Source organism: Urocampus carinirostris, chromosome 3 (genome assembly GCF_059441175.1).
Source record: "Urocampus carinirostris isolate Australia breed hairy pipefish chromosome 3, RoL_Ucar_1.0, whole genome shotgun sequence".
NCBI classification, from domain to species: Eukaryota; Metazoa; Chordata; class Actinopteri; order Syngnathiformes; family Syngnathidae; genus Urocampus; species Urocampus carinirostris.
Genome location: NC_142351.1, coordinates 42,557,682 through 42,573,691, shown reverse-complemented (window position 1 = coordinate 42,573,691; position 16,010 = coordinate 42,557,682). Strand labels below are relative to the sequence as shown.

Sequence of the window (16,010 nt, the reverse complement as noted above, 5' to 3'; positions counted from 1 at the left end):
TCACTTGTTTTAATTTTTTGTCCCCCATAATGTGGCGTGTTTACATACCTTTTTTGACCTCTGCAAGGACTCCATCTATTCCTGCACTAGCAGCAGCTCTTTTAGCCTCTCTGGATTCCTGGTTAGCTCTATCCTTCTGCTTCTTTTTACTAGCACTGGAGGAAAATTCGGATCCAGGGTCACCTCCTCGCCTCTGCTGATTCGGAACCCCTCCACGTCGGGGTGCGGCCCCATTACCGCTGCCATTAGACATCCTCAGGCACTTAGCGCTAAGGGGTCTCCCGTCGCCGGATTCACTGTCACTGCTGGGGTCTGGATCTGAGGTGTGCCGCTTTCTTCCTGGCCCAGCTATGTTGGCGATGATATTGGTGTGACCTCTTCCGAAACAGAATAAGAGCAGGGAAGGGAACCTGACAAATCAAGGAGAAGCGCACAAAAAATATTTAATTCAATAATCATATTGTTACATGGCTGACAGTTGAAATTATGGACCATCTATTGCAAGGATCAGGAACCCTTTTTGACTTGAGGGGACATTAAAGCAAAATATTTATAATTTTTTGAGAGCAAATTTCATCAAAACAACCAAACCCACTCTCCAGAAAAAAAGCTAATTCGTCAGCACATTTTATTTCACTGTGTGATGTTTGATGATTTACTAAAATCTATTAAATTGTAGTAATGCCAGGGCCTGTGTCCCATATCACCCAAAGTACAACTTAAAATATTTCTTAATCAAACGTTGCAGAATGACTCCCTGGCGCTTTTCAAAAATACTTATTACATATACATATTACATATTGTTTTTTTTTATTTTTGGTTTCTGTAGTAGAGGAAACATGACAAATACATTTAAGTTGCTGTGAAAATATGAAGAATAAAAATTACATTTCAACTTTTTTTGACACAGCTCCCCTTCACCTTGTTTTCCTTTCCCTCTTAGGGCTCCTATATATTAAGGCAAGTTGAATTCAAACTTTTTAAGACTTTTCAATGCCTTCTGAGGTCAAATTTAAGACCAAGTACTATAGAATAATAAAGACAATTGAAAAAAGTATATATATATATATATATATATATATATATATATAATATTTCGGGCAGCACAGCGGCGCAGTGGTTAGCGCGTGTGCGGCACAGTTCTAAGGTCTTGGGAACCTCCTGTGTGGGTTCAAATCCAGCTATCGGACTTCCTGTGCGGAGTTTGTATGTTCTCCCCTTGCTTGCGTGGGTTTCCACTGGGCACTTCGGTTTCCTTCCACATTCCAGAGACATGCATTTCAGGTGGATTGGCCGGTCCAAATTGTCCCTAGGTGTGAATGAGCGAGCGAGTTGTCTGTTCCTGTGTGCCCTGCGATTGGCTGGCAACCAGTTCAGGGTGTCCCCTGCCCACTGCCCGATGATTGCTGGGATAGGCTCCAGCACCCCCGCGACCCTACTAAAGATTAGCGGTGCAGCTAATGAGATGAGATATAATATTTCTTGCACACAATTCATCGTGCCTAATACACATTACCTTTTAGCTACGGCGAAAAACATTTGTTTGGCGAAAAACTTCTCATTAAATTAACACTTTCCCATGGTCAAAAGTAAACATCTTTGTCCCAAGTTGCTACATGTATTGTGGGTAGAACCAAGACATGTATCCGACTGAAACCACATCATTGTTTTGGTACTTCCGTAATTGTAGTCACGCCATGCTACCACGAAAGTAAATCGGTGAAATATTAAAAAAGACAATTGATAAATGGTACTAAATCTACAATACAATTTTCGTTATTATTAATGTGTTCACAGTTTTAATACATTTGAAATTGGTTTGAAGACATTTTAATGCCAATTAAGGCCTTACTGTATAACAGGGGTGGCGAACACGCGGCTCTTGGCAAATAAGAATGCCGCTCTTTGCCTCATCATATTTCCTATATACTGTGGCTCTTTCCCTTGTTTCATGTTCAGTTTTTCCCCCTTATAAAACACACCTGAATCCATCAGAATTAATAACAAATAATAATATTTTGCAATTAATTTGGCAGATTTGTTGTCTTTGTGCTGCTCAGGACACATAACTGACTGCCAATCATCTGCGTAAGTTACGTCTAATGCCGGGAAATTAAGTACCGTATTTTCCGCACTATAAGGCGCACATAAAATCAGATTTTTTTTTAAAAAAGCTGACTATGCGCCTTATAATCCGGTGCGCCTTATATATGGATCAATATTGAATTACAAGGTCTCGCAACTTACGGTAAGCAGCCACCGACTCCATTTTTCGCGTAGAAGAAGTGCGCTGTGCATACTGGGAAATATTAAACAACGATTCTCTTTTATTTGTGCGTTTGTATAAAGACCTTGAAATGGCTCCTATTAAGAGACACGCTTACAACGCAGAGTTTAAACTCAAGGCGATCAGTCACGCAGTAGAACACGGGAATAGAGCCGCAGCGAGAGAGTTCAACATTAATGAATCGAACACGAGAGTGACTCGAGCCGGCAGAATTAAGAGTCCCCCTAGGAACTCGCTAACTGAACCATGGTTCCATGGGTGAATTATGTAAAACCCACTACAATGTTTTACATTTTACAGTTATGTTATTGCTTTACTGTTATTGTTTTGCACTTGTTGTTTTTGCACATTACGAGTGTCACTATATTCAGGGATCAGAATTTTCCGCGGATCCGCGGATTTCCGCTGTTTTTGAACCCCAAAGGCATTCCGACTTTTTCACTTTTTCTCTTGCGTAGCAAACAAATTCAAAATCCGACTGTCTCACTCTTTCCTTTATTGCTCTGGCGCACCCTGGCGGCCGTTAGAAAAATTGAAAAACGCGTGGGGGGGGGGGCTCCGCCCTGCTTTATTCCTGGACCCTGGCTATTTCAGCTGAAAATGAAAATCTCCATTCTGATCCCTGTATATTGCGATTGCACTAACGTTTAATTTACCATAACAGTATCAGACGTTTTTTTGCGTGTTGACTAAATGGAGGAAAAGTAAAATGTTATGCCTTGCTGTTGTTCAAAGATGTTAAAGATGTGTCACAAAAATGCTTTACCTCAGAGAAAATAATAAAACGGCTGTTTATTCATTTTGGGAGTGAAGGAGTTGTGGAAAGCTTGTTTGTTATCTATCAATAAAGTTTGACTGACCTATCTGACTGTTTTGTTGACATTCCCTTTAGCGCGGCACCATCTAACGGTTGCATAACGTAACTACATCCTCTACTGTAGCCAAGTCAAGTCACATTTATTTATGACGCCCTTAATCACAAAAATGTCTCGAAGGACTGCACAGGATTACAATTACAAAATTGCACAATTACCTGATCTTAAACCAGCATGCACTTATAGCGCCTTATGTATGGAAAAAGTTTAAAAAATATATCATTCATTGAAGGTGCGCCTTATAACAGGGTGTGCCTTATACAGGGATCAGAATGGAGATTTTCATTTTCAGCTGAAATAGCCAGGGTCCAGGGGCCGCAGGCCCCGGCCAGGTCCAGGGCGGAGCCCGGTGGGGGGCTCAGGGGGGCAAACCCACCCGAAGCCAACGGCATTTATCTTATTTGCTATGTGAAAATTGCACTAGAATGAATTAAATCCAACAAAACAGAAACCATGTATTTTTTTCAGTTTTAAGATGTTTAAAACAATTGGGGGATTACAATGTTACAACCATCACCATTGTTGTTGTGTTTTGATGATGAAGATGGACCTTGTATTTAGCTACTAATCAACAATATATATGAAAATATATACATTAATAACCATTCATCATTAATTTGAAAATAGAATGCACAAACTGAACATGCTTAAAGAAAATACATGTCAGTCTGTGACAGTCTTCTCCAGCCATGACCACTTAAATTTATTCTTAATTCCTTTATCAATTTCGGAGACAAAAGCCTCGTCTTCTTTTCTTAGTATTTTCATATTTACTTTTTCAAACACTCATTTCACCGTTTGAAAAGACCGGAAGGAGCGCCATGTTTGAGAAAGCCAATGCTCTGAACAAAAGCTCCGCTGATTGGTTATCAGCGAACCTATCGACCAATGGTAGGAGTCGATCTATTTGTTGTGTGTTATAGATCTAATGCGCTGCGCTTCTTTTTGCCGATTTTTCTCGCGATCTCTAACTGCTAACTTGGGGTGATGAAACAGTCACGTATCATACCTCACCCCCCCAAAATATTTTCTCATCAAATTTAGACGATTTACGGGAATGACCTTTGGGGTTCAAAAACAGCGGAAATCCGCGGATCCGCGGAAAATTCTGATCCATACTTATAGTGCGGAAAATACGGTAAACATTTCATTAGCATGCAGACTGTTCCCTAATGGTCAAAATGGCAAAATGCAAAGCGAAACGGAAATATGGATATGAACACTGGGCATTTCAGGGAGAATGGGAAGATGCTTACTTTTTTGTTGAACGGAATAGCAAATCACTCTGTTTATTATGCGGTACAACGATATCCCATTTCAAAACTTCAAATCTTCAGCATCATTTTAGCACAGCCCATGCCAATATTGACACAGAATTCCCCAAAAGGTACTGAACTCCGCAAGCAAAAATTGAGCACCTTGAAAAGCCAGGTAAAAAGACAGTCTCAAATGTTTCAGCAATTAATTAAGCATGGAGAAACTGTGACACTTGTAAAGTGGCCTGGAACATTGCCCGTGATAAAAGAACCATAAAGCGAAAGCGAATTTTTGAAACAGTGTTTTGTGGATTTAATTGAAACTCTGGCTCCAGGTCAGTGCGCGGTGTGGCTCTTTGACTCTCACAGTTAAACATTTCAGCTCTTTGTGTCAAACTTGTTCGCCACCCCTGCTCTAGAATAATTAATTCAATGCCTTTTAAACTTTATGGTTCTGCAGAAAACCAGTCCCTACATCTTATTGATCATTTAATTGACAGAGCAAAAAATTAATATATAATACAGAATATAGAAAAAAATAACATTTTGATGTCTTACCAAAAGTCTATTCACTGCTCCCTCTAATGAAAAGCATCAACAGTGCCATTATATAAAAGGCCAATGAAACTACCTGATGTTAGCTTGCTTATACTATGAATACTTTTATTCTGGCTGAGGTGTGGGCCAAAATCAGAAACACCCTCAGCCATTGGGCAAGATAATTGCGTGCCTTACTCTGCATCTAAGCACAGTAGTAGTAAGTAATGTAATTTTTATTGAAAGTATTGTTAGATACATTAATCAAAACATGACACAAAACTATTGCTGAGAGTGAGCATGGCCAAATTTGGACACCTTACGCCCCATCCCCTAAGAAAATTTGAAAAATCTATCTCTGCCAACCTTTGCTTAAAAGTTTGCACCGAGTTTGCACTAACAACCCAGTCAGGCAAAAAAAATCCAAATTTTTGGTATCCTGAAGGAAATAAAGTTTCCATGCAAGTTGCTGGTAGGTCTGGGCACCTGTAACTTATATCTGTGGCCACGTAAACCATCAAAACGACAGAACTCAAAACATTTATCAAAGGGCACATTGCTCATTACATGTAGTACTTTGAACACAAAAATTAAATCAAATCGAATTCTGCGGAGCTCCAAAAAACATTCCCCCAAAGGAGTGAACCAGCGATAACCAACGCGCTACAAACTAATTGTATTAATAATATACTTGAAAAGAAAATCCATCAATTGTTATTTTAATTTACAAGTAACTTTCCCAATGAATAAATACAACAATTTACTATAATTCTGATTTTCTATTTCCATGAAATGGACAGCCTCCCCTGGTCCAATGCCTAATATATTACATAACAGTTGGTAAATAAAACGCAAAACAGCACTTAATATTTGTTTTAGCAAGAGTTCTGTCATTACAGATTAAGTAACCGCACATCTTAAACACGGAGTCGATGTTTCCTCGTTGCAGGTATGTTGTTTATTTGAGCTTTTCCCCTCCCCTTGCATACACATTTGCTGTCACCGGTGAGGCTCTAGCGTCCTTACACTCACCATTACCCTTAAACTGAATATAGATGGATGCTTTGAATAATACACAATCGTCAGTAACATAATTTGAAATGCATTAACTCGACTGTCTACGCTTGAATTGTGCAGTCATAATATCCAATCGCTTAATGATATTAGCCGTTGCTAGAGCTAACGCTTGCCTCCATTTTACACACGAATGAGGCTTTGCGGTCATATAGGGACAGATATCCCCGTAAGTATGGAAACAAAAGACATTTTACGCACCAAATGTGGATGTTATATGAAATGTAATTTGTAAGTGTTGCGCCCAGTAGCAATGATCGTCGACTGGCGTTGCGTCTCCGCCGGCTGCCGATCCGTCTTCGCTTCCTCTCAGTAGGCCGCGCAGCTCTTGGAGGAAGTCGCAAATACGCGGTGCTTCTGGAATGTTCTGTTATTTTGTCCGGGAGCCATTTCAGACTGAACAGACGAAAATGTGCCTTTGAACAAAAAAGATGATAGTTGAAGGACGTTCAGCCTTTAGGTTCCATTTGAGAGCGTCCGTTCCCGGGGAAAATCTCACTTTGTTCAGGACAAGCCTACGGAGGACGAGCTACTTCCGGGACCTTGATACCACATGGTCTGCAAGCTCCTCCCCCTTTGCGTGTGTGCACGATGTGCAGTACATTACCATCCACTCGTGATAGGGATTCTGGCTCTTTCTAAAGAGCCGACTCTTTCGGCGTAGCTCATTGAAAAGAGCCAGCTCTTTTTTTTAATTACCGTATATAGATAAGCGGTGCAGAAAATGAATGGATAGTTCATACAGGGGGCAGCATGGCGGTGTAATAGTTAGTGCGTGTGCAGCACGGTTATGAGGTCATGAGATCAAGCCTTCCTGTGTGGAGTTTGCATGTTCTCCCAGTGCTTGCGTGGGTTTCTTCCCACATTCCAAAAACATGTTTGTCAGGTGAATTGGCCGGTCCAAATTGTCCCAAGGTGAGATCAAGCTTTCCTGTGTTGAGTTTGCATGTTCTCCCCGTGCTTGCGTAGGTTTCCTCCCACATTCCAAAAACATGCTTTTAAGGTTAATTGGCCGGTACAAATTGTCCCTAGATTTGAATGAGTGAGTTGGTTGTCTGTCTCTGTGTGTGCCCTTCAACTGGCTGGAAAACGGTTCAGGGTGTCCCCTGCCCACTGCCAGAAGATAGCTCTAGCACCTTCACGATCCTACTGAGGATAAGCGGTGCAGATAATGGATGGATGTTCGTGCAGGTTTTTATGTACAATAATACAATGTCAGTGTCCACCTGTAAGTCACAATTTCCAAATACCATAAAGTATGTTGATACAACAGACAAAGAACAAAGGGGTGGGGGCAAAAACCCAACAAAGAACTAAACAAAAAAATAAAAGAAATAAAATAAACAAAAAACACAAACACAATATTGCAGTGTTGTGGAATATATTCCATGTTCAAGTATTTTTTTAAAGTCCATTCTTCGTCGTTCACAAGTGGTGTCCTTATTTTCCCTAGTGTCTATCCATTTTTCCCATTCGTCCAAAAAATGGATATCCTGTATTCTTATTTAAAATGTGGTTCTCTCCATGACAAATATTTCCTCCACGGTGCACACCCACTGCTCCATGGTGAAGAGATCTTGTTTGTGTCATAATATTTTCATCAATTTTTTACAACCTGCCAGTATTCTTTATTTTTAACAAATTTATTTATGTATTTATGGACACAATTTTACATTGCATGGGACTTATTTCAAATCATTTATTCCTTTGTTTTCATTTGGTATATTTATTTATTTATCCAGGTAGTTATTTAATCATTCAAATCCATATTAATATAAGATACCAAAATATACAAAACAAAGAGGCATTACTATGTCACAAAAGCAAAAGTATGGCACGTCTTTGTCTCAAAGTTGGTTAAAAATATAAAAGCCGAAAATTAAGAAACAAGAAGCCGATATGTCACAAAATGAAAAGGACGTAATGTCCTTGCCTCAAAGTTTATTTTTAAACAGATGCATGAAAGCCCAAAATTAGAAACAGGAAGCCTTTAATATGTCACAATTGCAAAAGGACGTCATGTCACCGCCACAAAGTCTGTTTTTCAATAAAGCCACAAGTCATGTTGATACTAAAAAGTTCATCCCCAGTGTTTTAGGATCTAGTATTAGTATCATCACATGTCCCTGCCCGTTAATGCCGAGGTCAGGCTGATCACTGAAGAGTGGGATGACGCTCTTCACTAAAAAAACAACTGGTCCTGGCATACACCTTGAAAGATTTTCCTTTTTTGGCTTTATAAGGGTCTGAAACTCATGACAAAAAGTTGCCTGCCCCATTTTTCACAACTTGAAACACAATAAGACGACTAATCGCAAAAAAAAAAACAAAAAACATTGTTGCAAAGTATTAATGATTGATAATCAGAATATATAACAGAACAACACTTTAAAATTAAGTTTATTATATATCTACTTATAACATTCATTGCATGTATATGACCGCTGTTTTCCATCTGCCATCAATATGTACCTGTATTTACTCATCTTCATTCATGCAATGTTTGCGTTGCGTCGTCTGCTACAAGTCACGTGAACTCCTCTTTTCACGATGCTTTTAATGTACGTTTACGTTTTGTAGCGTCATAAATTTTGTTAGCTTCTTTTGAATGTTTCTTCTGGGGCTGAGGTTTTGGCTTAATTCCTGGTAAGGATATGCCAGAGAGTGCAGTTTCCTCATGCTTGAGGAGATAAGCAGGACATTGTGGTTCATCCTTTAAGCATATTTATTCCTCAACAGCAAGCAAACAAGAACACGGTTCCATTCAATACAACATGGCAATCAACAATTAGCGTTCACCCACCTTAAATACATAGTTAGTGTTGAGGGTTATTATTATTTATCATTATTACCACCAGGCATACCTTCTGGCATACCACCCATTGGGCCACCCAATTAATTTAATGCTACCCTGGTTAATGCCCTGGATTCAGTAGCGCCCATCCGGCTTAAATCACCACCTAAAAGACGCACGCCTTGGTTTAATGATGAAACTAGATCCCTTAAACGAGAATGCAGGAAATCAGAAAGAAAATGGCGCGCTACCAAGCTTGAGGTTTTCCATCAAATCTGGTGTGATAGTTTGTTGAAGTATAAAGATTTCGAGGGTGATTGTGTCACAAAAGAACAATCCCAAAGTTCTTTTCGACACTGTAGTATCGCTTACAAGGCAACAGACTATCCCAGATAGCTCCACTCATTCTGCCCACGACATAATGGTCTTTTTTACTAAGAAGATCCAAAGCATACAGGAAGAAATCGCTAAAGACATTATTAATTCAACACATACTAAAGCACTGAAATCTATAGATGCACGACATGGTGGCTGTCCAGGGATTTTGTCCCGTTTTAGTGAACTGTCACTCGATAATCTTAAACAGATGGTGAATACGGCCAAACCGACGACTTGCCAGTTCGACCCGCTTCCAGGTTCACTTATTAAAGATCTCTTTGGCATTCTTGCACCTTCAGTTCTAAATATTTTAAACATATCACTCTCCTCAGGTGTAGTTCCAGCGGCTTTTAAGTCCGCCGTCATTAAACCCACACTGAAACGACCCAACCTTGATCCAGAAAACTTATGTAATCATAAACCTGTGTCAAACCTACCGTTTCTTTCTAAAGTACTTAAAAAAGTAGTGGCACAGCAGCTGAATGATTTCATGTCCGAGAACAATCTCTTTGTATCAATGCAATCAGGATTCAGGGCTAACCACTCTACTGAGACACCTCTGATTAAGGTAACCAATAATCGCCTACAGGCAATCGACTCTGACGCATCATCACTTTTGCTGCTGCTGGACCTTAGTGCTGCATTTGACACAGCCTTAAAAACCCCAAAACCCCCGGACCATAATATCTTGCTAGAACGGTTGGAAAAATTGATTGGTCTCTCAGGAAATGTCCTCTTATGGTTCATATCCTACCTCTCAGATAGGACACACTGCGTTAAACATGGCGAATTGACATCTGAGATCTTCAGTGTTACCTGTGGTGTTCCGCAGGGTTCAGTGCTTGGCCCCCTTCTCTTCAGCATTTATATGCTTCCACTAGGTGATATTATTCACAAGTATAATATCAGTTTCCATTGATACGCAGATGACACTCAACTCTATCTCCCGATGGAGGATTCTGCCACACTAAACTGTGGAAATTTGGAGGCCTGCCTCACCGAGATAAAAGAGTGGATGTCACTCAATTTCCTGCGTCTTAACTCTGAAAAGACTGAAATGTTAGTTATTGGTCCATTTAAATCCCGTGACTTATTTTCTAAAACTGCTGTGAACACCGACAATTGCCACATCACACAGAGCGACTCAATTAAAAATTTGGGTGTCATATTTGACCCTGATCTATCCTTTAAAACGCCTGTAAAGAAAATTACTAGAACCGCTTTCTTCCATCTTCGTAACATTGCTAAAATTCGTCCTATACTTTCTCAGTCGGATGCGGAAATCATAATTCACGCCTTTGTTACCTCCCGTCTCTATTACTGTAATGCACTACTTTCCGGTCTTCCGATGACCAGACTCAAAATGCTCCAGCGAGGCTTTTAACTAGGACAAAAAAGTCCGATAACATCACCCCAATTTTGGCTAACCTGCATTGGCTCCCTGTTAGCCTAAGATGCGATTTTAAGGTTCTCCTATTACTATACAAAATCATACATGGAATTTCTCCCTCATATCTTTCAGATCTGATTTCCCCCTATGTCTCGGCCCGAAGCCTTCGTTCCGAGAGCGCCAGTCTCCTGGTGATCCCAAGAACCAAGAAGTGTTCCGCTGGTTCGAGAGCGTTCTCCATCCGGGCATCGGTGTTGCGGAATGCTCTTCCCCCTGACATCCGATCTGCTGCCTCAGAGGGCATGCGTCTAAGCTTAAACTCACTTCTACTCTATAGCATATGAATAACCTAAACTTCTTGTATGTAATAGCTTGTGAAGCCCTTTGAGACTATTTGTGATTAAGGGCTATACAAATAAAAATGACTTGACTTATTAAAGATCTAATAGTTAGCACCAGTAGTAGCAAACCTATTTCTAATAGTAGATATTGTTAGCAAACACTTGGCGTATTTCCCTACATTTATACTGACACTCACTAAGGCAGGGGTAGGGAACCTATGGCTCGGGAGACATTTATGGCTCTTTTCATGAGTACATATGGCTCAGAAATAAAATGTAATATTGCACATCTTTCTGTGGCGTTCCAAAGTCAAGTGATTTCATCACGATTTTGGTCCATATAAAGCCGAAGCAACTTAATGCAGGAGTTCGATAAGAAACCATTTAAACTAAATAAATAAATAAATAAAAACGCTGGCAAACGACTTTGATTGGGTGAGCGGTACAGGTGGGTGGATCCCTGCACACAGCGCAAGGCACTTCCTTCTCTCTCTCTCGCTCAGTGCAATATACACTGAAGGTGAATGTGACAATATGCTTATCGTTTGCAGTAATTTGTGACATTTTTAAAAAAAAACTTTGGATGCACATTGTTTTGAAGCCGTTATTGAGGACCAATTTCATGGAAAAAATTGCCTTAACACTCTTAACTGAAGGTGGAAGACAAATTGTAAATGGCATATTTACATTGGTTTGGGACGCAGGATTTGGCATTATTATCATTTCATACATTTGATTAAATCATCAAATTACACACAGTGAGATAAAATGTGCCTAAGAATTAGCTTTTGTCCAGAGAGCGTGTTTGGCAGTTTTTTTTTAATTTTGTCTTGAAATATATGGTGTGGCTTTCTCAATTTATTTTTAAATATTTTTTTTTTTGCTTTTATGGCTATGTCAAAAAGGTTCCCTACCCCTGCACTAAGGCAATCAGCATTCAAGTAAATCTATATTGACACGAGACCAGAGAGACACTGCATTCGCACATATGCTGAATTGATGTCATTGGTCCAAGTCAGTTCTTTTAACCTCTTGCAGCCACGGGCTCCTACGATGCTTTTGAAAAGGCCTGATTCCTCTAGGAATTGCAAAAAAAATGTCTTCTTCAAAAGTGGGATTTGTGCACTAGTACACACAAGAGCTGGGCATATTGTTTTTGCAAATTTTGATTCTAAAACCGCAACTAAACATAAAATTCTTCTCTTGCGCCATTCAAACTTATACTGCTACTCCTTCTGTTATGGGTTGACAACGCTCGCACATCCTGTGCTGATCCTGTGATTATGTAGGCTGAAAAGGGGTTTATTTTTTACGTGTGAAACAATCAACACAAACAAACACCATGTGCTATGTTTAGAGCGGGGAGAGGAAAAATGACCAAAACGGAAATCTAATGTGATTGTTGGAGTAGTGTATTCACGCAACATGACTTAGTCTCGCTTCAAAATAAAGCAGCTCTGGGCTAAAATATCATTCTAATGTCCAAGTCTTTTAGGTTCAAATTAAAAAAGCGGCAGGTTGAAAAAAAAGGCACTAGGTGTTTTTAAAGGGCAAAAATTAGAATAACGTGTACAAATCTAGGGTTAGCAGGTAGGTTTGCTAACTAATTTAGAATATTATGAGACGCATGAGAACACATTCACAAAAACTATACTACAAACACATTTACAAACTTTATTTTCAAAATTAAAGCACTTTGGGCTACACAAACGTGACTTGACCTGTAATCAAATAGTAAAATCACAATGTTTCTATTCTTGTCCTTGGTTTCTTAATTTTTTGCGCAACCGAATTTGTACATTTTGATAATAATATGTAATAAGCTAATTCAAATAGAGTACTTTTTAATTGACCCCATATATCAATAATAACTCATGTTTACAAATAAAGCGCAAAATATTACAAATCCAAATTTGGTAACATGAAAAGTCAATATATTTGTATGCATATATGATGAAAATGTTCTGAGAAGATTTGGACATATGGAAAGAAGGGATGAAGTTTGCGTGACTAAGAGATTATGTAGTGCAGAAGTTGTAGGTTCGGGATTGAACCATATGATGCAGAAGGGGTAAACCAGTGTATTGCTGACGAGACCCTGATGTTGCTGATGTAACGTTGCATGGCACAGGAACTTACTGTGGGCTTAATGTTCGGTGTCAGGGTGGGAAGAGTGAACTAGAATGATTGTTTGGTGAATTTGAGTGTGTTCTTGACTCCAGCCACATCCCGTTAGGCGGATAAATCTTCGGTATATAGATAGACATAGATAAATAGATATAACTAATTCACGACACTTGGACGTGCACAAGAACACACTTTCAAACAAACAAAACTAAAAACACATTTGTAAGGCAATGTAATAAAATAAATAAAACATTTCTCTTCTTGTCTTTGTTTTGTCATTAGATTGTCACTTGAATTTCTATAATTCAATACGAAAATGTAATAATCTTATTTATTAAATTTGATGTCATACAAATAAAAAAAAATATATTACCGTAAGTTGAAACTTTTTAAACCAAATTAACAACAAATACAATGTATTTAATATTGAAATGGCCCTTGAACTTTGAGAAATTCATCAAATAATCATACGTTTGAAATTTCACAGCAGTACGCTTCATAATAGCCTATGTATCTTTAAAAGCAGACAAGTTTAGACTGGGAGTTTGGTTTGCCATTGTCTTGCTGAAATAAGCAAGGAAATCCAAGAAAAAGCCATTCAAATAGTTGGCGAGGGTTGATTAATTGGTGCCTGAAAACAGTAAAGTTTATTAGGTTTCACCTTTAATTTCTAGACTGTTGTGTTTTCTAATCCAATTAATTTAATTTTCAGATAATCATGTTGCTTTTGTTTAACACATCATCCCGACTTCAACGGAATTGAGTTTTCACTCCATTTATTGTATCCCCTTCTTTTGGTATTACAACCGCATGACAGTATTTCATTCATGTGTCATCCTAGGTGTTTGTATTGTATTAAGCAAAATAGTATGACAGTAAAACACTTTGTTCCATACATTATACCCATTAAGTTCTTAGTAAGGGAAGCACCTCCTTTATGGCAAGAGTTGATGGGAACAAAGCATTCCTTTTAGACCTCTTTTTCACGACAAAAAAACACACAAAGCTTTGACATGATGTATCATTCAAAATCCAATCCACACAGCAGTTTTATGTGTTTAAAGTCCCACATAAGTGTTTTAGCAAATCACGCCTAGAGTCAAATTGATTTAACCCAGGCATGTGAAACTTACGATCCGGAGACTGAATCCGGCCCACCATAAAATTCTGACTATGTCAAGGAAAAGCAAGTCTCTAGCTCATTTCAATCTGAACTTATATTGTTAAAATAAATATGAACCAAATTCTCCTTCCCACTGCTACAGGGCAGCAAAAGTGTAAAAGAGCTGACGTCCAGTCTGGTTTCACGTTAAAGACATAATTGTGCAGTATTGTCTTAGCTTCAGTAGGCCCAGCCTAGTAACCATTGATCTGATGTTATTGCCCGCTCACTGCTAAAACTCTTGTTTTGTATTTCTTCCTACATTTCAAAGCACAATTGAGGCAAGCATATTTTTATTAATAGCTCCCACTGGAGTTGGATGATGTTTGTGATGCTTGTGGTGAGTTGGTTCAGATGTAAAGCTACATTTAGTTAATTGTTAAAGTAAACAAATTGTAAAAACATTTAATGCCTGACCTGAAAATCTTTTTTTCCACCCATTGTTTGCGAATAAATATATTGTGCTTAGAAAATATCCCTCATCCAAGACTATAAATTATCTGGTAGGCTACAAATGTAGACTGAATGATAAAGCATGGTACTGAAAAACAAAGCTAAATTTTTGGCGCTGATATGTTATTACTGATCTGGCCCACCTGAGAACTTAAATTCCGGATCCAGCCACCGAGCGAAACCGAGTTTGGCATGCTTGATCCAGACTGTTGCTCCAGAATAAGTAAATAATCCTCCTTATCTGTAGTTATTTATATCTTATCTTATATTAGGACTATTGATATAGTTGATTTAAAATTTACAGTTTCAATATTCATTACGTACACGCATTTACAAACATACAATTTCAGATGGTTTTGTTTTCATACATTGAAAAGCAATGTTCCTGTTTTCCTGGTATGACCCACCTGAAATGCAATATGCAGAATTAGAAAATCAGACAAGAGGTGGCCACTACTGGCACGTGTTATAAATTTGGATTTGTTTGTTGATGTCATTGAGAATGGCTTTCATTTTGTCTTCCAAACCATCCAGCTGACGCGCTTTGCCTTCCAACTTCTTTTCGTTTTCCTCGTAATTTTTCTCCAGCTCTGCAGTAACAAAATATTTCAACAATTTAAACAACAATTCTGTCAATTCTCATGGGTGAACCCCATTGCAACTGACTTGATTTGAGAAGTGAAGAACAAATTAGTGGTATGATTTGCTTTTAGAAAGCTTTTACATTTTTATTTTATTATATCAAACATTTTTCATTGGTAAGTATTTTTCAGCATTTTCTTTTATGGTCTTCAGGGTTCGTACACTGTTTAAAGGGGAAAAAAATTAGGCACGTTTTAAGGACTTAATAGGCTATTTTTAAAATGTTTCAAGAAATCCGGTGTAAATTGTGCATTTTGCAGATCCATATATAGAAATCTGTGATTAACATTCACAGTGAAAATTGGTTTTCACTGTATGAAAAAGGGATTTTGAATCTTGCAAGTGCATTCGTCTCAAAACAATTTTTAGACCTTGAGTAAATCGCCAATATATTTGTAGATCTGAACAACAAATGAGGAAATATTTTGAGACAATTTCTCCCCATAAAAGTGTTGGGTAAAATGACAGTATTATGTAGCTTAGATTTTCAGTTACAGGAAATTATTTCCATTAAAATGTAAAACTGTGAAACGCTACCTTAAATTTTTGTCCCGTAACAAATGTCTATAATTAATACATAATTTCTTGCACAAATACAAATTTCATAGAGCCCTGTTAAGGTGTAGCATGCACATTTTCTCTTGGGCACGACCAGTAGGGGGCAATGATGCATTATAGGAAAAATTAATGCCAG

The 16,010-nt window shown here is 38.5% G+C and overlaps 2 protein-coding genes across 7 annotated transcripts in view; both read right to left on the bottom strand.

Annotated features, from left to right (window-relative positions):
- Positions 1-6,614, bottom strand: part of usp19 (ubiquitin specific peptidase 19) — a 31,177-nt gene extending 24,563 nt beyond the window's left edge. For 3 of the 6 annotated variants that reach the window (XM_088331946.1, XM_088331944.1, XM_088331947.1), the window contains exons 1-2: positions 6,231-6,568; positions 49-410 (exon numbers count right to left, since the gene is read on the bottom strand). In XM_088331946.1, coding sequence (XP_088188072.1) covers positions 49-253 — 205 coding nt within the window. In that variant the 5' untranslated portion in view covers positions 254-410; positions 6,231-6,568. Of the gene's footprint in view, positions 1-48; positions 411-6,230 lie in introns of all 6 variants that reach the window. The other 3 variants (XM_088331948.1, XM_088331949.1, XM_088331945.1) reach the window with 2 other exon arrangements.
- A 5,978-nt stretch (positions 6,615-12,592) lies between these two features.
- The window catches only part of lamb2 (laminin, beta 2 (laminin S)), an 84,714-nt gene continuing 81,296 nt past the window's right edge, over positions 12,593-16,010 (bottom strand). The window contains exon 35 of the mRNA XM_088331943.1: positions 12,593-15,264. Within this exon, the coding sequence (XP_088188069.1) occupies positions 15,128-15,264 (137 nt within the window). The 3' untranslated portion in view covers positions 12,593-15,127. The remainder of the gene's footprint in view (positions 15,265-16,010) is intronic.